Genomic DNA, 24783 nt, shown 5'->3' on the forward strand with positions numbered 1-24783 from the left:
TTAATGAATGTGTTCATCCCATCTTACACAACAACAGCCCAATATCAAAAGCCCATAACCGGACCTCTGTAGACACACACACACACACACACACACAAACACATATGATATAAATAACTAGAATAAAGAGCTTAATTAATGATCCAATTCTATTTCTAGTTTCTAGGTATGTGGATCAAGACATTAAACCTTGCGCATCCCATTGAAAACGATGCTCTTGGCACTGTGGTTCATATAAAAAAATATATAAAACTATGTAAACGTTGACATTTGGGTTGTATGTTCTTATTCAGTACAACGTTGACATTTCTACATCCCCAAAAAAAACAAAAAGCTCATTGCTTGCCAGGGTTGTAACTTGTAAGTTGTAACGTGCCTCCTTCAACTAGAGACCAATAAATTCCAATTAGAATTAGGTGCTGGGACTCACTTCGAAACGGGTTCCTTTCGCTCTCACACACCAACAACCACTGTGACATAACATTTGTGACAACGTGCACTCGCGTTCTACATCAAATCTCCATCCTACCCTTTCTCATTTCAACAAATATCAAATACATTTACTCTGGCAATGGGAAGAAAGCCAAGGGTATAAATGTAAACGGACGACAACAAAACACAGTGCACTGCCGCGCGCGCTCGAGCACCAAAATCCATCCGCGAAGCGCGTATCAAGCCTTGGCAATGGAGATCCGCAACCGCGCTCCGTCGCCGTCGCCGCCAGTACTCCCACGATGCCGAAGTGGTACCACTACAAGGCTCTGCCATGTGAGCTCCATCGACCTCACTCCACCATTCTCCCCCAATCTCGGCCGCTCACGCTCCAGATCGGCCTCCAAATCCCGCCCCACTCCTCCCAGCCCCCGCCCTAAGGAGAACCAAGAGAATCCCTCCCCTCGAGATCCTGGATCCAATGGGAGGGTGAGGAGGACCATTGCTGTGGCACCCTCTGCCTGGGCTCTGTCTCCTGGGAGATCGCCGGTGAAGGAGGAGCCTAGGTCAAAACCTGGGTGGATGAGGGGCGGCAGGGTTCTGGGTTTCTTGAAACCCACAAAGAAGGAGCTACCGGCGAAGGAAGAGGACGCACACCGTCTAAGAGTGGTATATTCGAGGCTTCTCCAGTGGCGGTTCGCTAATGCTCGCGCCGAGACCTCCATGAAGGCTCGGAGATCATCCGCTGAGGTTTGTGAACTGAACTCCTTCTAATCAGCAAAACTCTCTCTCTATTGCTCCATAGTTTATTTTAACAAAACAAAGGAAAAGTGTAAATTATTATTTCATTAAAGTGATTGAACAAATTGATGAAAGCTTAATTATTATAATAAAGTTCTCTGTGTTATAATTTAAATGAAGCAATTTGTAGACGCAAGTGGCATGTTTTGTGTTGTCTTTGTCTTATAAGGTCAGTTTTAGTTTATGAAAAGTATATATTTGTGTATTAATTAGATACCAAATTGAGATATTAGCATGGATTAGATTGATTAGATGAAGAAAGAAGCAGATGGCATAATACAGCATGCGTTTGCACGGATGGGACATGCATTGTGCTTGGTGGGAAACCAATGCCTCTGTCAACTAGACAAGGAAATCCTTTGTCCATTACATTTGACTCTTGTAAATTTTGATGCATGCTTGTATATATTTGGATTATATATACTTGAAAAAAAAAATTATTTTTCATTTTTCATTTTTCATTTTTCATGTGTGTGTTGTGATATTCAGAAGAAATTATTCTATGCTTGGCTGAGGATTACTGAGCTGAGGAACATAGTGGCTGCTAAGAGGATTTTAATACAGAGGAGGAAACAGAAGTTGAAGGTTTTGTGGATCCTGGGCCCTCAGGTACATGTATTGAACCAATGGGAGTCGGTGGCCAAGAAGAATGCAGAGGCAGTTGGTGCTTTGTCTAGAGTATTAGGAGCAACATGTCTCTCACTACCCTTAGTTGAAGGTGCCAAGGTACGTTTCCCCTTCATTTGAGTCACTCTGTTTCTTTAATGCGTTTAAATACACAGCAAGACGCGCTGGTTGGAGAATAATTTATTACTAATTAGGAATGAGATTAGTATTCCTGCTTAGATATCTGTTTGAAAACTAAGAATGTCTAGTCCTGACCTATTGAACACCCTGGCATGTTCTGCAGGTTGACATGGTCTCTGTTCATAGACATATTTCTACTGCTCTGAATGTCATGAAAAATATTGAAGATAACATTAAGATGTTCTACTCCAAGGTTTGTGCTTTTAAAATGAGTATTATGTGCTCATGCATCTATCTTTAAACTGACTGTGATAGCAGAATAATCGGTCTTCTTGAACTGATTTCTTTGACCACAAGCAGATAGAGGAGATGACCGCAATGCTTGGTGAGCTTGTAAAAACTGTGACATTGGAAATAGAGGCTTCAGAGGAACTGATGAAAACAAGTAGGAAAGCTGCTTCACTTGAGGTCAGTAATTCCTTAAGATATGAATAACCTTTAAATTATTCTAGTTTCTCACTTAGAATTAGGTTGTCCATCTGCCCATTCTGTTCTGTCCTGTTCTGTCAATGCATAATTCTGCTGTTGCATTAGGAGAAAATTTTTGGAAATAACCTTTTTTGAGTTTCAATGCTGAATTGTTAATGCTAATTATGTGATATTTATTTACCAACATGCCTTCTTATAAAGATATAGAGTACTTATAGTTTGTCTGAAGTTAAAACTAGACTAGATGATGCGCTTCATGGGACTCACTTGTTGATTCTTGTATGACTTCTGATAGATGCATGAAATAAGCGTCAGAGCAAACCTGATTCAAGTGATGAAGGATGAGATATTCTCCATTCTACCAATAAGGGATGATGGAATTGACTACAATCACAATCAAGGAATGGCCTTTTCTTCTTGGAATGACTTCCCTGCTGTTTTGATGCAAGTATATTAGGCCAGACAAAGATAGATCGATTCAGCTGATGCCACTGATTGGAGGTTTTTGGCTTATTTACCCCTGATGAAGAAGATGCACACCTTGCTTAGATAGGCTTACTTATTATATACATACATATAAATATTGAAGAAGATGAATCTATATTTTCAACATGTAAAACTATTTATTTGATGCTTCGATGTACCGTGATTAAAATCATGTGTATATTTTTTTCTGCTTTGAGTCTTAATCCTTTTCCTTAATGTCAGTGTTTTTCCTTTTAATAAAAAGAGGAATTGTTTCTAGATTCTTCATCACTATTAATTTAAAATTTTAGTCGCAAACGAATTATTGCTCATTGAAGTCCATTGCTTTTGTTATTATATTCGTTGAATGTTTTAATATTTTTTCCTTAAAAATGTGATAATAAAAATTATTTAACGTAAATCATTAATATAAAATAAGGCAATGTTATTTTTTTAATAAAATTAACAAGCCACTCATTGAGGGAGAATTAATCCTTAAAAATGAAAAAAATTATCATCTTTATGATATGATGGCAATAATAAGGTTAACGCTATGGATCAACTAATGATGGGGCATGAGATTAAGATTTAAATTTCTTAATAACATTTCATTGCATGACGATTGAATTAGATCAAATCAACAGCTTTTTCTTCACACCATATTTAGAAAGACAATGATAACGTTACAATATTTGAATTTGATAACTTGTTAAAAATTATTTCAATTCGAGCTACTGATACCAAAGAGATTGGTCGTTTAAAAATTCATTATATGTTTTGATTTGTCTAACCTTTGGTGATTGCTACCCACTTCTTATATTTGTCTCTGGGTTGTTTTTTTTTCATCGCTTGTTTGTTTTCCTTTTTCGATAAATTTGCAATTAATTTACTTTAGTTAAAAAAAAAAAATCATTCTATATTGGGATTGTATATTCGATCGAGAATCCATTCTTGCTCCTCAAGGATCTATTTCGGGTTGAGGATCCATGTTTCATAATTCGAATCCGCTAAGGTAATCATAGGTCTCCGATTCTCCATAACGACAACAAATCAATCCGAATCCGTTACTCGTCGTCAGATAATCATCGGATCCGTAAAAGGTCTATCACGGGTCGAGACTCGCGTGTCCATGTCTCATGATCCGAATCCGCTAACCATTGCTTTCCTAACAGATGATCCGAATCCGCTAATTAAGGATATCAACTATAACAAATCGACCTAAATGATTCGGATTCTAAACATATCCCATCCGAACCCGTTGAAGAGTGCCATTTCGGGTCGAGCATGGAATCATTTCCAGGGATTTTCTCAACGGTAACAGGGTCCGAGTTGTCAGTATATATCCTCACGCATCCCCTCCTGAGTCTGCGTGGAAGTCTTATTTCGGGTTTCGGATCCCAGGTCAGCTACCCGAATCCGCTGATCTCTAAACCCTCGCTTCCCCGTCTCCCCCTTCCGTTCTTAAAAGCCCCCCCTTTTGCAAGTAACTGAAGAGCTCGCCGGGCGCGTGGTCGCGATGGAGCCACCGGAGATGGCGGCGAACGATAAGGATCTCTACGCACTTCTCCACATCTCACCTGAGGCCTCTGACGAGGAGATCCGCCGTGCTTATCGCCAATGGGCACAAGTCTACCACCCCGATAAGTACCAAGACGCTCAGGTGATCGCATATGCTGATCATCTATCTCTTCTTCGATGCTTAAGTTTCTTTCAGTTTCTTCTTGTTTTTCGGTTTGTTTGGCTGTCTAAATTGATTTCAGTTTGATTTGCTCCATAGCGTAGTTCTTTTGCTTCTTCTTGAATTATTTTTTCTGTGCCATTTTGGATGTACAACATCTTAGAGTTTTGAGTTATTTTGCCTCGTGGTGATACTTTGAGGGTAAGCTTGAGTAAAATTTAGTGGACGATCATGTTCTATTGGACTTTCTTGCATGTTAGTCTTGCGCTTTGCTTATTTGATTGGATTTTCCTCGAATTCAGGATTATATTTTATGAATTGATTTTTTTTTTTCTGTTATTTATTGTTATTCCTTTATAAACCTGGTATTTGTCAAGAAGTAGATATCAATAATACTACAAAGCTCTGAATTTGTGATAACTAGACAATAATTTTGAGTTAAGTTGAGTTTCCTTACATTTGATTTGGTGCATTAAGGCCCATCCTTTGCTAATGTCTTTTTTGCCTAGGAATCATGACAATTTGAAATTTTTAAAGCTGCTGCCTTGTGTTATGTTATTTTTATTTTTTTAGTTTCAGTCAGTTAATTCAATATTTTATTTATTTTCAGATGAAGTATGTAGCAACGGAGAATTTTCAAAAAATTCGTGATGCATATGAGATCTTAACAGATGAGCAGAAACGGCTAATATATGACATCTATGGCATGGAAGGGTTAAAGTCTGGTTTGGAACTTGGGCCAAAACTGAGTAAACCAGATGAAATTAAGGAGGAACTTGAAAGGTTACAGCGTCGCAAAGAACAAGCGAAGGTTCTATCCCATGCCCGGCCGACTGGTGCACTTATCGCTAATATATCTTTGCCACGATTTCTAAATGGTGAAGGCATGATGAGAGGGTACATGTTTATTCTACATTTTGGTGCCATTGAATTGCCTTCTACTTTAGAACATATTTTCCATATTTTCTTGCTTTTCCTTTTTCTTATTTTTTTGACATTAACTTTTTTGGGAAAGTTCAGGTCATAAAATGCACAATGATCATAAGTTTATTTCATGCTTCCTTTAGATTTTACACAAATCTGCTACTACAGTTTGTAGTAATTGGAAAGCTGTTAGCTATTGATATATTGTAAGCATGAGTGTGTGTGTATATATATATATATTTGTGCTTATCTAAGTATTTGATAAAATTCAGTTGTTGAGTATTTATTTGCTTTAAGGTGAATGATATGTTACTAAGAAAAACAATATTGATGTTTATTTGATGAACATTAGTTTTGCAATTTACATTGAATTAATATGTTGGGAGTTAGCACATGTGTCATGTCATTAACCTTAAAAGTTCTGAATTTCGTTGATACTATTTATCTAAGCACTTGGCCCTTCCTAATTTTTTTGAATTTTAGCATTAATTCTGGTGTGCCTTTAGTTTAATGTGCACCTGTTTCTGAATATTTTTGGTGATTCTCATGAACCCTGTTTCCTGGCATTGTTCTAGCTTATTAGCCTTTTCATAGAGCTTTTCACTGTACTACTCTTAGCTGTAAAATTTAGAAGATGTTTGTATTTTACACATTCTATATCTAGACATTTGAATTGTCTTTTCTATTATCGCATTTGGATGTATCATGGTTAAATATTAAGCTTCTCTCACCTACCCATTTTTTGGTGCTAAAATAATGAGTTGTTACTTAGTAGAGATGAAAACACAGTTGGGTTCGTGGTGGAGTTGTTGTTGGTTGGGAAGTGGATGTTGTAGGATGAGTGGGGGATGTGAGTATTGATTGCCAAAGAAGTAGTACCTTTGTGTAGCTTTCTTTTGTTTTGCTAGATTACCTCCATGGCAGAATAGGCATCACATTTTATTGTACATTTCTTATATCCTGGTGCATTCGTAGATTGCATAATATGTTTTGCTAGGTTTTGGCAAAAAGGTAGCTATAACGGAAACCTTTGTAAATGGATTTCAGTTACATCTTATAACACTGCCTATTCATTTACTTTTCTCTACCAAATGTGCACCTAGAATGAATTCTATTGCTGATTCATGTGTCTCTAATTCCATCTGCTTCATGTTTTCTATTGGTTAATTTAATTGATGACAGAATGGCCATGTCAACTGGAATTCAATCTCAGATCTCCAAGCGCAATACAGTTGTCATGGGTGGAAACTTGGCCGTTAATGGTAATGCAGGTACTGGTGCTGCATCAGTATTGCTGAGACACCAGGTTTCTCCTGTTGCTTCAGTAGAGTTTATGGCTACAGCTGGTCTACGAGCACTTATTGGCATGCAGACATCACGGTAAGAATTTGCTTCTGCTAATGTTTGGCAGAGCATCTTACTTATTATACTTTCTGGTCCTTCTTGAACTTCTAATAACTGAACTTTCCTCCACTGTATTTTGGAAGCCACCTTTCACTTCATTCGACAGCAACTACCGGTATTGCAATTTCTTTGCGAGATGGATCAATAAATCTTTCTAATGCTTGGACTCGCCAACTATCAGAATCATGCGTCGGAAATGTATGCATATGGTACCTTTATTTGAACTTTATTTTTCAAATACATATCTCTTAAACATTTTCTCTGTTACAGTGAAGTCCTAGTTTTGCAATGGTAAGTGTGACAAAGTTGATTTCAATTCTTGTATTTATTTAAAATAGAAAATTTTTCTGTGGAGTTTTGTCTTATCATTTATTTTTCTTGTCCATTCTCTTGTATTTTTGATGAACCATTAGTTGCAGATGAAAAAACTTCCTAGTTACTCTTTTGACATCCCTCTACTTGAGTAGAATTTTTTGTTTTTCAACAATCAAATTTAGTCCTTGCCCTTTGGTGTTTAGGGGAAGGAATTTCATATGAACCTTTTCGGTTTTGCCTTCTTTTCATATTTTCCTGTTCTCCTAATGTGACTGATATTTGTGAGAGGGTTTTTTTGGAGGGGCTGTGTTGAGTAATCTTTGGAAGTTTCAGCTAAAGAATGATTATATAATGCTTCATTGAAATGAGATGGGCATGCGAGACTATGGTAGTATCAATTGAGAGTGCCTTGCAGAAATTCCTCTATTGCCAGTAGAAATTTAAAGGATTTCAGTTGTTCAAAAAGCAATTATGGGTCTTACCTTTGCTTCTGTTAAGACCAACATTTTATCTCTCATGTCTGCAAAGTTGCTTCTTTTAAATCTTTTTGTATAGATGGAAATTATTTACATGCAATGGACTAATCATCCTTTTTTCTCGGTTCATTACAACTTTCTGCCCCTATGATCATGTCATTGTTCTTTTCAGGTTGAGCTTGTTTTGGGATCAGAGTCATCTATTGCTGTTGGATGGCAAAAGAAAGATGAAAAAACCTCTGCTGCTGGAGAAGTAAAGGTATGTTTTTGGGAAAAAAAAAAACTCTGCAAAATTTTCTGTTATCTTGGTTTTCTTCCTTTATAAAAGGTGGCTGGATGACAGTTAGAGAGATTGCATTTGCTGGGGCAAACTGCATTTTGCTTCTTGCTGCTTCCAAACATTAATTGAGATAAATTCACTTTGATCAACAAGGTTACAAGGCATCTGTTGGTGGTGTTTAATGAGGCATAAATGTGTTCTATGATTTTAATTATTCAATTTATGTACAGTAACGATTTCCTTGAAAGCTGCATACAATCTTCTCTATGACATTTTCTGTTTGAATATTCATGACACATTGTTGAAAGTTCTTTCTTATGTCTTAGTATTTAATTTTTTTCACTGTATCTTAAACTTTTCCCGCCGTTGCAGTTTGGGACAACTTCTTTCGGGGCATCAGCTCATTATACTCACCATTTTTCTGCAAAGTCACATGGTCGAGTGGCTGGTAGGGCAGGAAGGTACTTTATGCTGAATTTATTATGTCTAATTTATTTAAACCTTGTGTTTCTCTATTCACTTTCACTTATTTGTTACTGTGAGATTGCTGTAAGACATCTAGCTTTCTAGATTTCCTTCAGTGGGATTTCTGACACTGTGGTGTATCACTGTTGGCAGGTTTGTTAATGAACTACATGCAATGGTTGCCCATTAGTAATATTAACCTATCACCTTGTCAGGCAGTTTGTGAGTTATATGTGATTGTTGTGCAGTATTTATTCAGAATGATGGCCTTGTTAATGAGTTGTATGTGATGGTTGCCCATTATTTATTCAGACTGATAGGCTTGTTAATGAGTCATTTGTGATGGCCGCCATCAGTGATATTGGGTTGTCATCTAGTTAGGTGGTCAATATGAATCACATTTTATGTATTATGATTGATATTTAATATCTGCTCTACATGTCCATATCTTTCCTTGGATTAGGTTTTTGTTATGGTAGTTGCATTGGTTCTTTCATTAACTTATTGATATTAGCTGAAGTACTTGTGATCTTGGCTTGCTACACTGTAGGGCTTTTCTTCTTTGGTAAGCTTTCTCATGCTACAATAGTCACCTAGAATCTTCCCTCAGTTGGTTTTTCTATGGGCTCTTCTCGCCCACTTTTTCCTTGCAAAATTTTACTATAGTATCTTTCCTTTTCTGAAATTTTGTGGACTGCTTGCATAATCAGTGTGAATTGCCAATATGATGGTTTTGAATGAAATGATTTGTGTTGGCTTGAATTTTAGTTGGGTTGCAATCGTATTCACTATTTACTGTACAGTGGTTTTTTAATTTTAAAATTATCAGGCTTACCATCTGTGGATGACAATGTTGATTCCAAGACCATGAATTGTATTACCTTATTTTATTTATTTGTTTTTTTTGTTCTATCATGCATGTCAGCCTAAAAATAGTTCTCCACCTATCTCAACCTAATGCCCATGTGTTATATAGAACAATCGATGGTTATCATTATTTCATACTTCAAACTCATTGTTTTTTCTGCACTTTTGGCTTCTCTTTTCCCAAAAATGGATATGGTGTTTTTTGCAGAAATTTGTCTCCTTATTTATTTATTTTGGCTTACAGTTAAAGCCACATGGATCATGGTTTTTTTCCTTATTCTGTTGCTATTTTGCACCAAGATTGTCTAGGTGTCTAGAAGTTATTGTCTTGGTTATGTTAATGGCACACTAAATAATTTTTTCACAGTGCTGCGCTTGAGTTGGAAATTGGGGGTGGACGACGTATATCAGAGTTCAGCACAGTTCGGATGGTCTACAATATAGGAATTCAGGTGATTGAATTTGTTCACTGCATAAACATTTTTACGAACTTATTTTCCACACTTTGAGTTTTCACTTTAAAGATATCCATGTTTTTGCCTTTCTTATGTAATTGGTTGTTAGACTAATGTGTTTTTCTTTAGATTGTTTGGTTGAACTTATTTGACACATTTATTTAATTGCCATTGCAAATTTGACAGTGGTTAAATGGACAGATAACAATGTAGGAAGGGTTTGAAATGAACATATTTGTGCTAAGCTGGTGGTTTGATTACTTGAATTGAAGATTTTGGATGAGACAAAGCAATATTTGTGCTAAATTAGTAGTTTGATCTCTAGAATTGAAGATTGGATGAGCCAATGCCACATTTGTGCTAAGTTAGTTGTTTGAACTTTGATCACTGAAATTGAAAATTGGATGAGACAAAGCCATATGAGATTATTTAAATTGATGACATAGGTATAATATATGACTGACTGATGAAAGATAAGAAATGCACATTTTTATGCTAAATTAGTTGTTTGATTATAGTTTAATTGAAGAAAAGATGAAACAAGGCCATTTAGAATTGTTTAACATGCACTTGAAAGAATCATGATGATGATGATGATGATGACCAAGTTAGTAGGTCCAAAAGAGCACAGAATAAATGAAAAATGTTATGGGTGCAGGGGGTGGTGCAATAGAGAAACTTTATTTGGATGCGCAAGGAGATTCACAACTTGTCCCTAAATGTTTTTCTAGAATACATTTATTGCCTTTCTCATATTTTGGGACCAAGGGTGAGGTGGTGTTGTTAGATTTTAAATATTGCTCTGTGGTGTTTATTCCTATTTTATATTGTTGACTTTTCTTTCACATTATCTTCTTGAATTCAGAAGCTGAAATGTGTGTGTGTGTGTGTGTGTGTGGGTGGGTGGGTGGGTGGGTGTCTGTCATATGCTTCTTGAATAGACTGTGTCCTAATGAGCTTCTTGTAGGGTATCTTTTGGAGATTCGAGTTGCACCGTGGCGGCCAAAAGCTAGTAGTTCCTGTAAGTTATGTGCTTAATTTCCCTTTACACAATGTTCTAATAATTAAATCTAAAAGTTTTCTTTACACAATGTAAATATCCTTGTAATAATTAAAGCTAAATGTTTTCTTATTAATAACCTCGTTAATGTGTTGGTGATCTTTCAGTTTTTTTGGGGTTATCTTCATAATCAACATATGCACAGTAATGTAGATTGAACTAGCTGGTATATTTATTTAATAAAACCATTTCCCTTGTTTTCCTGCATTATAAAATTGCATTCTGCCTCATGTTCCGCAGATTCTATAATGGCTCAGGTTAGTCACAGATATACCAAACATTGGAATTTCTAGATTTAGTCAATGAAATGACATTGACCAAATATGTTTATCGTTCTTTTTATGATTAGTGTTTGCTCTTAAGAATTATTCTAATGTGTCTGATGTGGGCTACTGCTTTTTCTGTGTTAGCAATTGATATGAACTGCATTGTCTTGCAACCTCTTATCCTGGCCTAAACAAAATTTTCAGATTTTGCTTTCCAGGGAGCTGAATCCTTTTTTTGCAACTGGTGCACTTTTGGTTCCTTCGTTCTTCTATTTTTTCTTCAAGGTTTGACTTTTTTCTTCTGGCATGAATTGTATTATGTAAATTTCCATATTGGCAAGGGCTCGGATATAAAAAAATTGTAAATATTTTTATTTGTTTCCATGCTATCGTCATTACTGGATAGTGTGACTAATCTTTATTATTTTCTCAATTTTCTTTTATTGATGGCAAATGAATTGATCTAGACTGCCAACTCTGTAAAGTTTTAGTACATGTCTCAATTCATGATGTGTGATTTTTTCAGATCATTGTACCAATCATGATTTGGTTTATTTGGCCAATTTACTTTTATTGATACAAATTAATCTAGACTGCCAACTCTGTAAAGTTTTCATATATGTGCTGTTGGTAGGCCATTTGTTAGCCATTCTAACAAGAGTATGTTGCTTTTAAATGTACTCTCAGATATTAATGCACACATACATATTCCTGTAGACACTTTATTGCCTCTGCTCATGTTGTCTTTATTCTTTTGATACAGTTTGTGTTATAGTTTTTAATGACAATTGTTCTTTTTTATTACTTCACACTCATGACATTGCATTACACTTCCTGTAAGAATGAAATAACCCTTGGACAGCATTTTTTTAATATTTCATTAGTTTTTTTTTTCTGACAGTGTTTTAGTGGATCTTGTTAGATCTCAGGACAATTTTTTTAAGAACCCATCCAAGGTTTTTCATTAGCTTTCTTTTCAAAATTATTGGAATTCTTGTCAGATTTCTAGGAGTGACATCAAATTTCTAGAAGTGTAAATAATAAGCAGCTTATCTTGCTGATCTGTCACAGGCATTAATATCTGACTCCTAGAAATTTTTTCATATCATTCCTTAGTATAGGATGAGCTTTCTATTTTGTTTTATTTTTTCTTTATATTATCATGTGTGAGCACTTATGACACCAGAACATTATCACATGTCAGAAATTTATAGTGAAACCCTATTATCTCAAGCGGGAGCGACGAAAGGCTGCTGAAAAGATGGAGAAGTCATCAACTCAGGTAGTTGACAGTAATCTATATTTGTGACTTGAAATCAGTGTTCTGCTAACTTCATAGCTTTCCATCATTATCTCTTCACATAAACGTTAGATTCATGTTTGGCAGGCATACTTTCCCTCTCAAATGTCTACATGTGCATCTTTTGCTTTTTGCAGATGGTGTGCAATTGTTAGATAGTAACACTTTTTTATCTTTGGACCATAAGTTGCTGATAAATTTAAATCTAATATCAAAACATTGGGAAATTTTATCTCCAATTTTTAAATGATGGTATCAAGTCCAGTTCCTGATTGGATTGAATTTGATTACGTGTGATTCTATTTTATTGTTGCAAGAAGCACAGCTTCAAAATTTTTTGTTTTAGAAGTTTAATCATTGATATATCTAGCAACAAGGAAATGCTAAACCTTTATTTGTTATTCCTTTCAAAATCTTGACATATTACAATAATGTTGACAGTAATAATTTGACTTTGCCAGCTTTCTCTACCATTTTGGATATGCCATGTCAGTGCAAGTATTGTCTAGATCCCATATTTTGTAGAGGCTTAAAAAATAAAACAGCTATGCGAAGTTTGAGTATGTAAAAGCTGGCTTTATTTACAGGAAAAGCCTTGTTGGATGATGATATATTATCAACAAATTTTCCTTCCTTTGAATCTGTGTCTCAACAAGAAGAAGCATAATTTTTTGGAAAATGGCAATAAACTTGAGTTGGGTTTAAATTGAAATTTGTAATTACTGTAGTGCTTTTGATATCTTCCCAAGGCTGTAAATTTTTCCTTGTCTTTGTTTCTATGCAGTACTAGACTTAATACAGTCTAACTCTTCATTTTGATTTGTTTTGATTGTGCTTATTTAGATTCGGGAGGCTAGGGATGCCGCTGAGAAAGCACAGCAGTTGTTGCAGAATGTCTCAAACAGGAAGAAAAATAAACAATTTGAGAAAGGCGGATTAGTTATTACCAGGGCAGTTTATGGAAATCGTGAAGCAATCAAGAGAAGTGGTGAACAGACTGAACTAAATGGTGAGACTACACCCCTCCTAGATGTGACAATTCCTCTCAACTTTTTGGTGACTGATTCTGGTCAGCTTAAGGTATGATCTCAACGTTTTTGTACTATCTTAAGTTTTGCCCTCTCTAACTCTTTTGCAAAAGCCTTCTTGTTATTTTGTGGGTTTCTTCAATTTTCTATTTTTGAGTGATATATCAAAATGTTGCTGTTATTATGATACAAAGAACAATTGCAACTGTGGAGCTTGCCTTGGTTTTAGATACTTGGTTTCTCTAAATATATGTCTATTTTGTAGTGCAATCTAGATTTTGTGCATGCAGGATCTTCCATAAACAGCATTGTATAGCTATAGATTGATGGTAGTGTTATTTTAATGATGGGTTAAATTACCTTCTTATTCTGTTGTACTTTTTTCCATGTGTTGCAGCTTCACAATAGAACTAGAATACTTCTGCCTGCACTGTTTCTAACTTTCTATTGATACATAACTGTGTTGTTTAGTTAGATATTGATTAAGACATAAACTGCAGCTCTATAATACAACCATGGCACTTGTTCCTGCAGTGTTTCTAGTGTTGCATAAACAGCATTGCAGCTTCATGGTACAACCATGGTACTTCTGCATGACCGTTTCTAGTGATCTAAATTTGTGCATGCAGGGTCTTCCATAAACTGCATTGCTGCTGGTGTTATTTCAATGATGGTTTAAATTACCTTCTTTTTCTGCTGTATTTTGAACCATGTGTTGCATCTTCATAAAACAACCATGGTACATCTGCCTGCGTTGTTTCTAGTGATACATGAGAAGGAAATGGTACACTAATGCATACCATCGATTATCAACACATCATGGATTTCTGGTTTAGTTCATATTATAGTTCTAGCTTGCTTTCCTATGTTAGATATTGATTATGCAACATTAATAAACCTAACATGCTAGATGGCTGATTGAAGTTTTATTGAATTTATGGTTATTTTCTTGGATCAGCTTCATGAAGGTGTGAAGAAGTCTGGCATTATGGGCTTCTGTGATGTGTGCCCAGGAGAACCCAAGCAATTGCTTGTGGAATATACACTTGGTGGCCAGAAATTTGAGGTTCTACTTCTAATATTCCTGACTATGTATATGAGTATATTCTTAAGGTTATACACGTTGCTGGTTATGTGACTTGTGATTTTGTGCAGGCGATAGTTGATGACACCCAGGAATTATTGATTCCACAAGACAGACACAGAATTTAGTTCATGTTAAACAGCTTTAGATGCAAACAGAGGCTGCCTCAGACAATTTTGCATGTCTCCATGCCATTGAGGTTCTGACCTACAACATCAGGATTCGAATATGCTTTACCTGCAAACTTGATCTCATTCAAAACTTATTTGCCATTTATAATTGGCAGAAACTGTACTTAGTGTCACTATATAAGGCAGTGTAAAAATAATTATTTGCTTCTCGGCTGCCAATGTTTCTTATTAGAAGAAAAACTGTTCACATGCCAACTGTGTATACGGTTGAGAAGTGCTAATTGGAATAGGTTGATGAAGAGACAATGCAGAGATTGTTCGTTATTGAGATCTCTTTTCTGCACGTCTTGATAGTTGAGACAAATATCCTTGTTGCTTAAAAGATTATTATTGTGCCTAAATTTCATGTTCTTCAAGGTAACTTTCTTTCTGATGTGGGATTGGCATGATGATCTAAAAATTGCAATGATTGCTTATGTTTGATTGATCTTAAATTTTTCTCATTTCTTGAAATTTCGCTTGACACTGTTCACCGTTGTATGAAATTTAGGCTCAGCTTCAGATGCTCCCGTGAAGAAAACCATGCTACTGATAAATGATTCAGAAGCTTCAGAAGGATCTGGCTGATGGATGGATGGTTTCTCTCTCTCTCTCTCTCTCTCTCTCTCTCACGCGCACACATATACACACGCACAATGTAAATTCCAACAAGTTGAATAGATAGTTTTAATTAATACTCAAATAAGATTATAAATCAAAACACACACGTACACAAACAAATTCCAACAAGTTGAACAGATGGTTTTAATACTAAAAAAATCAGATAATAAATCAAAGCAGGTATAATTTGATTTTAATAGAAATTGCAAGGTTTCCTAGCTAGCAATGCATCGGGTTAATCTTAATCCCTACCGTTCAAAACCATCTTGCTGTCAGCAAATCTGACGGCTGATGATGTGGTATAAGTAATCTTTCGTCATTCCTCTATTTAAACTCTTCGTTCCAATCCAAGAGCACGAGGTAGGAACTTTATTGTCCTGCCCGTCGATGGCGGGATCGTGCTTGTTCTGCCAGATCGCGAGGTCTGCGACTTCCACCCGCCTTCTCTACGCTGTCTGATCATCTCTCTCTTTTCTCTCTTCTCCTTTTCATCTTCTCTCTTCTCAAAATTTTTGGCTGATATTTTGTTTTTCTTGATCAGGACGAGAGGGTCGTCGCCTTCCCCGACATCAACCCCTCCGCCTTCAGGTATAATAATAATCTCTGATCTCTTATTTAGTTTCTGATCTTCTTTTGTTTTCTTTCTAGATTACGTCTAATCTTATAGAATTTTGGGGATTCTATTTTATAAAATTTATCAGTTGATTCTTTTCGAGTACATCTCACTCGAATCTGGTTTTCCAGAAATTGATAACGAGCTAAGTGTACAATATCCCAACTTTTCAGCATTTGTAGCTAGAATTATTCACTGGCATTTTCAATACCCAGCTTGATTGCTAGATTTTAAACACTGGGCAAGGAGTAGCATCACTAGAACTGCAGCACTTCATTGTAGAGTATTCGCTTATTCTTACTACTGTAATTACTTTATTTTCATCGCATTCTATTAATGCTAAAAGTGTTTTATTATGCTTATTGCCGAAATTTTGTCAACTTGTAAGCTTAAAGTCATACTGAGTGGGTTATTGATTTCTTTAATATTGCACAGGCATTATCTAGTTATTCCTGTTGAACACGTGGCAACTGTGAATGACCTCAAGAGGGGCGTTGATGACCATCAGTTAGGTATCCTGGTTTTCATTTATAATGTGAGAAATTACTGATGTAGAGTATATGCAAGTTAGACAGCTGCATGTTATCAGTACTTGAGAATTCTTCTGTACTTGTTTAATCTGGCATGGTTTTTCTTCTTGTTTTTCAGTCAGTCACATGTTAAATGTTGGGCAAAATCTCCTGAGTAGAGATGCACCTGAGTCTAAGCTATACAGGTATAGTAATTTTAGTATATCAGGCATGGTAATAGCAAATTTTATCTTGGTGAATTCATTCTTGAGATTGTTATAATCTAATATAGTTTGACATGATAAAACTCTTTGGTCTTTATGTCAACACTTAAAGAAACTGTTTTGTTTACACCCTCAAAGCATAGAAGAAGACAGTGAGCCATTATAGAGAGGGAAGGGTTGAGTTGATTGGACCATTTTTCTCGTTGTTGCTATTCGACCCTTTGTATTCTTCTTTATGTCTTATTCATCCATCACCTTTTTTACTCACCATGCTGCTACCCGACTTTTTCCTTTTTCTTACATGTGAGAATCCATTCACTGGCCTGCTTTTTTCTAAATCCTTCATTTATTTGGAGATTGGTTGGTTGGCGAAAATAATGTGTTAGTGGTACTTTTGGTTATCTAGTTGGGGAAGTGCTCCAAAAGCAGGTCACTTTTGCAACATTAGCTACTATGGGCTTAGTTAAGCAGCCAAGCATGCCCGTTCATAATCATAGTATGAAAGGTGTAACTTATAGAGTATCTATGTTGAAGTTGAAGTGTTTTGAAGTAAAATTGTTATGTATAAGCATTGATATAGTTTTCCTCAGAGGTCATTATTTGGCTCAGGCTTATTTTGTAAGTATGGTCAGTGTAGTCCAAACAGTGAGGCACAATCTACTTTACTTGCCACTTCCCTTTGTAACATAGTTTTGCAATATGAAGAGCACCTGTGTCCAAAGACTCCAAACAAATCATGTTGAATGAAATATCTAACCTTGTAAATTTCCCATGGCATGTTCCATTTTCATATAAATTTATTACAAATCTTGCAGATTTGGTTTTCATCAGCCACCATTTAACAGTGTCGACCATCTTCATCTTCACTGTTTTGCTCTACCTTACATACCAAGGTATTTAATTAAGACCAAATTTTCCGTTTGCTTGTACATTTTCTTTTCATCAAGTGAACATTAGCATGTGTAATCAAATGGATCTGATTGTTTTGAAAGTTTTAACAGATGGAAACATATGAAATATATTTCTTTGGGATCTATTGGGTTCATTGAAGCTGAGAAGTTGTTGGAAAGGATAAAGCCATTGGAACCAATTGGATCATAGAATTTCGTCACAGCCCCATGCAGCATGAGATTTTTTCTTAATCTACTAGTTCGTTGCCTGGAATGTCTTTTGTCATTCTTATTTATTTGTGCTCACAATATCTACTGTTTGTTGGTATGTAAAAACTTTGTTTTTTCCTGAGAGTGAATGTTTTATTGAATTGCTATGTTATACTTGATCTGACTGTATGTTTCCTTTGTTTGATACTAATTGACATAATTTCCTTTTATTGCAGCTTGATTTATTTCCTGGATTGCATAGACTCTGTAAGTATGAAACTGAGCTGATAATCAACTTCGAGGTCATGCAGCATGTCATGGTGCACCTAGTATACATCTTGCTCTATGCAATTTGGTTTTACAGAATGTAGGTTGGTTTCTAACCCATATAGTTTTGATAACGATGTTTCCAAACTGTGCTTAGCATTCACCAAATGGAGCAAAATGTAGAGTAGGTCAATAGTCAGAGAGGAAGGAATAGCATGTCTTGGCCCTGTCCCATATGATCTTATCAGAATCATTGAAGAATGAAACTCAGCGGCAGGATTAGATGAGGCATTTAGATGATAACTTAAAAGTATGAGTGTGGTCATGGTGGTGGTTATTTTTTAAAATTTCACTTATGTGATAAAGGTTCAAAAGTTTTAGAGTGAATAAAAGTTGCACAAATATAAGCTTCCAATGAGTGAACAACCTTGATGTTGCAGATTTGCCTTTGTTATTGCAATGAGTTGACTAGCTTAAGGCGGCAATGTCTGTGTTCATCAATTAAACTTTTTAAGTACACCCAAAAATTTGAATTTTCAATGAATTAATGTTTGCGGAACATCTACAGTAGGTGTTTATGGGCAGCATGTTCTTGGTCTCTCACTGATATATTTGATATCATTATTGATATCATTCTTGCCTTTGAATTTTGCACTCTAGTTAATTGAAATTTTCAGTTCATATGCCGCTTCTCTATCAATTCTTTGTAAGTCTTGCTTGTATTTTTATGCGATTGCTGATTGGCCCCTTTATAGTTTCCCTCTATGATTCATATTGTCTTTTTTCACCTTTATGCTCTAAGATGCTTCTATCCAGATTATTATTCTGTCGGTATTTAGTGTCTTCATTTTGCTTCCGTTTCCCAATCTAAATTTGATTTATGTATTATTTGACCCATCTTCCACGCGAAGACTGAAAGTGTTGTGTACTGTTTTCCATTCAATCATTCGCTGAATAGACTTTCTGCTTTTTTGGCATTGAATTATTAATTTGACAATACATGTCAACTAGAGCATTAGGTACAACAAACCTTTATGGTTTACTGTCCTTTATGGTTGACGCTAAGCAAACTAGCAGCTCTAGAGCCATGTCAGTTAGTAAGACAGCCACCCTTGGATAAGATGATTGTCTTTTGTTTTCTAGGAGACGCAAGTGGTTGTTAAATCGATCAGGTTAAAAAAAAAAAATTAAAACTTATTGTTTAAGGCTTATTCCAAATCTGTGTTTATTCCCATTGATGAAGTTGATTCCTTATCCATTATTATTCTAGAATGATGTCAATGAGATGATCATTTTTTTCTTCAACAGAAAAATACTTTGACAGCTTGATGCCTTCTTCAGAGGGCTGTTTCTTCATGATGGTGGTGGTTATCTTTTATTTATTTATCATGGTCCACTATAAAATTAATTATTAAGGTGGCGTTAGAATAGTTCATTTTTTATGATTATAATGGTTACAGTGATAACAATGATGTTGCTGATTGTTTGTAAATTGGTCATGAGTGGTGGCTGGTGAGTAATTCATGACTATATATATTTCGGAATGATAGTTTCTCGCCCAATAGGAGAAAAGGGACACACTAAAATTATATTAAATTCTGTGTAGAACAAGGAGAATATGGTGCAAAATTAAGATAACAACGGAATTATATTAGAATATATATATATATATATATATATATATATTTGCTTTTGTCTTGGAACTTGTTGAAATGTGGTATAGTCCCTAAGTAAAACATGGATAGAATATATAAAGAATTTAGAAACCAAGAGATGATAAATTGCAGAGACTGATGAAAGGAAGTTTTTCGCCCTATTCTTATGATGAAATGATGGTTGTAAACATACATCTCAACTAGTATACTACAAATGAGACATGACCACTGATAAATATAGGTATCCTTTCTTCTTATGATGAATTGACATTTATATTACATGCATATCAATTAATATACTAGAGATGAGCTATTAGTAAGTAGTGATCAACATGCAAGGTAACAGGAGAAAAGGAAGGCAGTGAAGCAGACCACGGGAATTGAGGCACTATGAGGGAATTTTAGAATAGAATACAAAGGGCCATGGCTAGCTGTCTGGATTTCAACCCGCCACCAAAGGCCCTGACTCTCTCTTTGTCTGTTGTGGGTGTAGGTGGTGAGAGGACCGTGCTTGACCAGAACAACGCCGACATTACGGACAGCTGTTCTCACTACTGCTGCCATGGAACCACTCAAAAAGCTGCACTGTACGTATCTAAATTTCCCTTCTCTCACTCCCTCTACGCCATTCCTACTCTTGTCTCTATTCCAATCTTTGTCCATAATCTTATGCTCGAATCTTTTGGGCTCTTTTTATTTTCCGTACTGCCAGATTGGCACGGAAAGCAATGCAATTGGAGCTTATCTATGCTCTCTTTAGTCTTTTCTTTCCTTCGTTTCATTATATATACTATTAAGCTGCTGCTTGTTTTACCTATTCTCTAACATTAGGATATCACTTGGCATATTTTTCATCTCTATTGTAAAGTAGCAGGATTCTTCTTCCTGATAGTGGTTCAAAGTAGTATTAATTTAACTATTGAGATTATTTGCTAGTGTGGTGTGATTTAATTAATCAAGCAGGTAATACTTTTAGTGAGGGGAAATGAGTACCCTAAAAAAAAAAAAAGAAGATTCTTGGTGGTGCTATTTAACAAGAAGAAGAGGCATCATAAGCGGGCCAGATACGGCCGTTTGCTTGTTCGGATGCACCGACTAGGAGAGTTTGAATGGTAGTGGTATGGCATGGATGGCCTCCCTTACAATCATTGATGGTCTATTGAGAAGTATTCGCTTCAATTGTGGTGGTCCTTACTCGCTTCTATTCACCATATTTAAGAAACAGATTTTGGTTTCTATTTTACATCTTTCTAAACTTCCCTAGGGACCAGGTCTTTATTTAGATGGCCAGCTATCATTTCTTTAAATATTAGTTTGTCTTACAAACAGATAAGGGAAGACGTGAGTAGGACTCTTTGTGATGATTTGATTCATTTTGAAGCATTCTGGTGGTAGTAGTGTCTATTGGATTTGACTCCATACAGAGTTAATCATTGATCAGTAATAAAAGATAGAGCACAATTGCATGAGCGGTTCTCTTATTATAGTTCCTTTTAATGTGATTCATTCATTGGACTGGTGAAAGGGACATGATCTGAATCGTGTGTATTTGTGATTTCTCTCTCTCTCTCTCTCTCTCTTCTCCCCCTCTTCACCAGCCCATTTTGATGCGACTTATACCCAATCTGAGATATGCTCTGGGATCCCACTGTCCTTTGCCTGTGAAAGACAACTGTAGAACGATATAATCCATGTACCTCCTGCTTCTTATCTCATTGCTCTACTGTGGGGGCTTCTCTAGAGAGTGGCTGCCCTGCTTCTTTCATGTATTACTACTCCTAGTTTTAGGATCCTTTTTTTTATTCGTTCAAGGCAATGCATTTCTTTTTCTTTTCTTTTTCTTTTTGGATTGCTTGCTAGGCACCACAAAACTGGGGGTATGGGCCGTATGGCAATGCATCGTTTATCATCCCTTTATATTAGAAAAAGGCACAATTGTGCTACTTAGTCTTCATTTCAGATTTCTTTTTTATTTTTAATTTTTCTTTCCAGATAAAACTTTTTGAATTAATTAAATATTTATTTAAAGTGTAGCCTTAAGTGATAAGGTTAGATTTTAAACGAGTCTACATGGTCTGCATGCTAATCTCTGATTATTTTTTAGACAACAATCGAGCGCTAAGCTTGTGCATGCAAGTTAACAATTATATTCACGCTAGGTTGTTTTGGATCAGGTGTTTATGCAAGTCAGTCAACTGTGCCATTTCATCCTGTTTAGCAAGTAATTATTAATTAGTCTGCCCTGTCCCATTGAATTCAAACACATTGAAGTGGTGGCGTAAACTCGCTGCCCATGCCCCAGTGCCCTCACACTTTTAATCCTGTCTTAAAAATTCACCCAGTGACACCCAGAACCTTCCCCCCTTGTGCCCTCACCCACTCTTCTGAAAAACCCTTCATAAACCCAAAGCAAAAGCATCCCCCCTCATCTCTTCTGGGAAATTCAAAAAATGGCTTCTTTTCTTCTCCGACTCTTTCTCCTTCTCTTCACCAGCTTAATCTCTTTACCTTACTCTTCTCCACATGAACAGCAGCAGCAGCAGCAGCAGCAGCTCTTCTTCCCTCTATCGCACTCCCTCGCCAACTCCCACAACACTAGTGTCCACCACCTACTTAAGTTATCCGCCCACCGCTCCAACAGCCGTGTCCAGCGCCACCGTCGGCCACGACAGGTGTCACTCCCTCTTACTTCCGGCAGTGACTACACTCTATCCTTATCCCTTCCACCGAGCCCTGCCGTGCCACTGTACATGGACACAGGCAGTGACCTTGTGTGGCTCCCCTGTGCCCCTTTCGAATGCATCCTCTGTGAAAACAAACCCAAACCCACAACTCCTCCCGTGTCCCTACCTCCTTCTTCTCGGCCCGTCCCCTGCCACTCCCATCTCTGCTCCGCCGCTCACTCCTCTCTCCCCTCCTCTGACCTCTGCGCCATCGCCTCCTGCCCTCTCGACTCCATCGAGACTTCCTCTTGCTCCTCCTCTCCCTGTCCCCGCTTCTACTACGCTTATGGCGATGGCAGCCTCATCGCCTCTCTTCACCATGCCCACGTTTCTCTCTCATCTCTCCTCCTTCCCAACTTCACTTTCGCCTGCGCCCACTCCACTCTCGCTGAGCCCGTTGGCGTCGCTGGCTTTGGCCGCGGTCCTTTATCTCTCCCCGCTCAACTCGCCACTCTCCATCCTTCTTTAGCATCTCGCTTCTCCTACTGCCTCGTCTCTCACTCCTTCCGACCTGATCGTCTCCTCCACCCCAGCCCACTCATCCTTGGTCGCTCTTCTTCTCCCGACACCTCCTCTCTCTCCTCCTCTTCTTCTTCTTCTTTTGTCTTCGCACCTTTGCTCCACAACCCAAAGCACCCTTACCTCTACTCTCTCGCCTTGGATTCCATCTCCATTGGCCGCTCCACTATAAAATCACCATCCAGTTTAACATCCATTGATCATAGAGGCAACGGCGGCATGGCTGTTGACTCCGGAACGACATTCACCATGCTCCCTACCTCGATGTATTCCAGCCTCACCGACGAGTTCCAACGCCAGATGACCGCGAACGGGTTCGCCCGCGCGCCGGAAGTCGAGGCGGAGACCGGGCTGGGCCCATGTTACCACTACCACGGGGGAAACGAGACCAAGCGAGTGCCGTTGATGGAACTCCACTTCGCGGGCAACGCCAAGGTGGCACTCCCGACGAGGAACTATTTCATGGGGTGGCAGCGGGAGCTGAAAGGTGTGGGTTGCCTGATGGTAATGGACGGTGGGGATGAGTCCGAGGGTGGCCCCGCTGGGACACTTGGCAACTTCCAGCAGCAAGGGATGGAGGTTGTTTACGATCTCGAGGACCGCCGCATCGGCTTCGCCCGCCGCCACTGCGCCGCCTTGTGGGACTCGCTCTCACGCGGCGGCTGATGCCGATTTGTCCACGTGTTTGTGTTGACTTTGGTCGTGATGTCGGGACCACACGTGCGGGCAGCCGAGGTTGTGAATACTACTAGTATGGGAATATGGGAATATGGCATGGATGATGTTGTTCACCATGTAATTACAACGAGTTCAAGGGGGTCTGTGTCTAAAAAGTGAAATAAACCACACAAAGAAAATGTAAAAAATATATATATATATATATATATTGCGAAGGAATACCTTTTTGCAATACAATGATGAAAACAATGAATTTAAATTTGCAAATAATGGTTGTGCTGCTGCTGCTAGCCTGCTATTGAGGAGACAAGATGAGATAAGGAGACCAGCTTGGCCTGATCGGTAATAGTGTAATTTTAGTTGAGTGAGTGAACACGGGCCTTGGTCCACTCTTCAATTAATCGCTGGACAAAAACCTGTATTTATTTATCCCAAAAAAAAAACTCCATTGATTCCAGTGGGTAGTCGCATCCTCTCTGGCATCTGCTTACTCTTTTTTGGATTGCCAGCCTGAATTCATTCAAGTTCCAAAGGGCACAAGTTTTAAGAGAGAAAATGGGAGTTAGCTTTGAAATCAAAAGATATAACAAATGATATGAATGGTCTTGAATGGAATGCATTTATAGTATTGAATTCAAATGCATTAAAAGATCCAATTCAATGCATCTCCATGCAGAGAAGATTCATGAGTAAATATGACCACACTTTGCATTGAATCTTCCAACTGAGATAGATAAGACTTGGGGATAAGTCTTCATTCTATCATTTTATTTTTAAAAGTATTGAAAAAGGGCTTGTACTCCTTGAATGTAACACAGTTTATGAAATGGGTTTTTTTAATTATAATTACAACAATATAAAAGTACCAACAAAATTTGCATTCGGAGATATGTTCCCTCTTTAAATTATATAGAAAAAAAAAAAAATCAATGTTTTAGCACGTTTGAACCCACAAATCCCAATGTATGGGAAGGGTCAATAGTGGGAAATCTATTGGAACCCAGGCTGGCATTTACACCTGACTCACTCTCACGTGTGTCTGAGTCGGACTTCACAACTCAAGTCGTTGGTTTAATTAACCTTAGAAATAATCAGACAGACATTTATCTTTTTTTGTGGAGTATAAATAAATTATCAAGCTGCGTAGCATAATTTCCAAATTCATTCC

The 24783-nt window shown here is 37.2% G+C and overlaps 4 protein-coding genes across 8 annotated transcripts; all 4 read left to right on the forward strand.

Moving 5' to 3' along the window:
* The first annotated feature begins 629 nt into the window (after positions 1–629).
* Positions 630–3143, forward strand: LOC120258140 (QWRF motif-containing protein 7). The gene is made up of 5 exons (XM_039265492.1): positions 630–1182; positions 1723–1959; positions 2144–2233; positions 2341–2448; positions 2765–3143. Exons 1-5 carry the CDS (start codon positions 685–687, stop codon positions 2924–2926), a joined length of 1095 nt encoding a protein of 364 aa, XP_039121426.1. The 5' UTR covers positions 630–684; the 3' UTR covers positions 2927–3143.
* Positions 3144–4311: 1168 nt separating this feature from the next.
* LOC120258384 (chaperone protein dnaJ 13) lies at positions 4312–15088 on the forward strand. The gene is made up of 13 exons (XM_039265764.1): positions 4312–4594; positions 5223–5509; positions 6719–6916; positions 7024–7138; positions 7904–7990; positions 8384–8472; positions 9711–9795; positions 10766–10819; positions 11329–11409; positions 12329–12406; positions 13268–13504; positions 14411–14518; positions 14608–15088. The coding sequence occupies exons 1-13, from the start codon at positions 4451–4453 to the stop codon at positions 14662–14664; spliced, it is 1620 nt and encodes a 539-aa protein (XP_039121698.1). The 5' UTR covers positions 4312–4450; the 3' UTR covers positions 14665–15088.
* A 585-nt stretch (positions 15089–15673) lies between these two features.
* Positions 15674–20460, forward strand: LOC120257978 (bifunctional adenosine 5'-phosphosulfate phosphorylase/adenylylsulfatase HINT4). Of its 5 annotated transcripts, none has more exons than XM_039265294.1 (7): positions 15674–15780; positions 15869–15915; positions 16376–16452; positions 16589–16655; positions 17489–17566; positions 17666–17888; positions 18010–20460. In XM_039265294.1, exons 1-6 carry the CDS (start codon positions 15715–15717, stop codon positions 17772–17774), a joined length of 444 nt encoding a protein of 147 aa, XP_039121228.1. In that variant the 5' UTR covers positions 15674–15714; the 3' UTR covers positions 17775–17888; positions 18010–20460. The 5 variants fall into 5 exon arrangements, with proteins under 5 accessions (XP_039121228.1, XP_039121230.1, XP_039121231.1 ...); XM_039265296.1 differs by having other exon boundaries at positions 17675–17888; XM_039265297.1 differs by lacking the exon at positions 16589–16655 and having other exon boundaries at positions 16376–16447.
* Positions 20198–24058, forward strand: LOC120257977 (probable aspartyl protease At4g16563). Its single transcript, XM_039265292.1, has 2 exons — positions 20198–20282; positions 21870–24058. The coding sequence occupies exon 2, from the start codon at positions 22146–22148 to the stop codon at positions 23601–23603; it is 1458 nt and encodes a 485-aa protein (XP_039121226.1). The 5' UTR covers positions 20198–20282; positions 21870–22145; the 3' UTR covers positions 23604–24058.
* The last annotated feature ends 725 nt before the right edge of the window (positions 24059–24783 follow it).

This window comes from Dioscorea cayenensis, chromosome 4, assembly GCF_009730915.1.
Source record: "Dioscorea cayenensis subsp. rotundata cultivar TDr96_F1 chromosome 4, TDr96_F1_v2_PseudoChromosome.rev07_lg8_w22 25.fasta, whole genome shotgun sequence".
Lineage (NCBI taxonomy): Eukaryota > Viridiplantae > Streptophyta > Magnoliopsida > Dioscoreales > Dioscoreaceae > Dioscorea > Dioscorea cayenensis.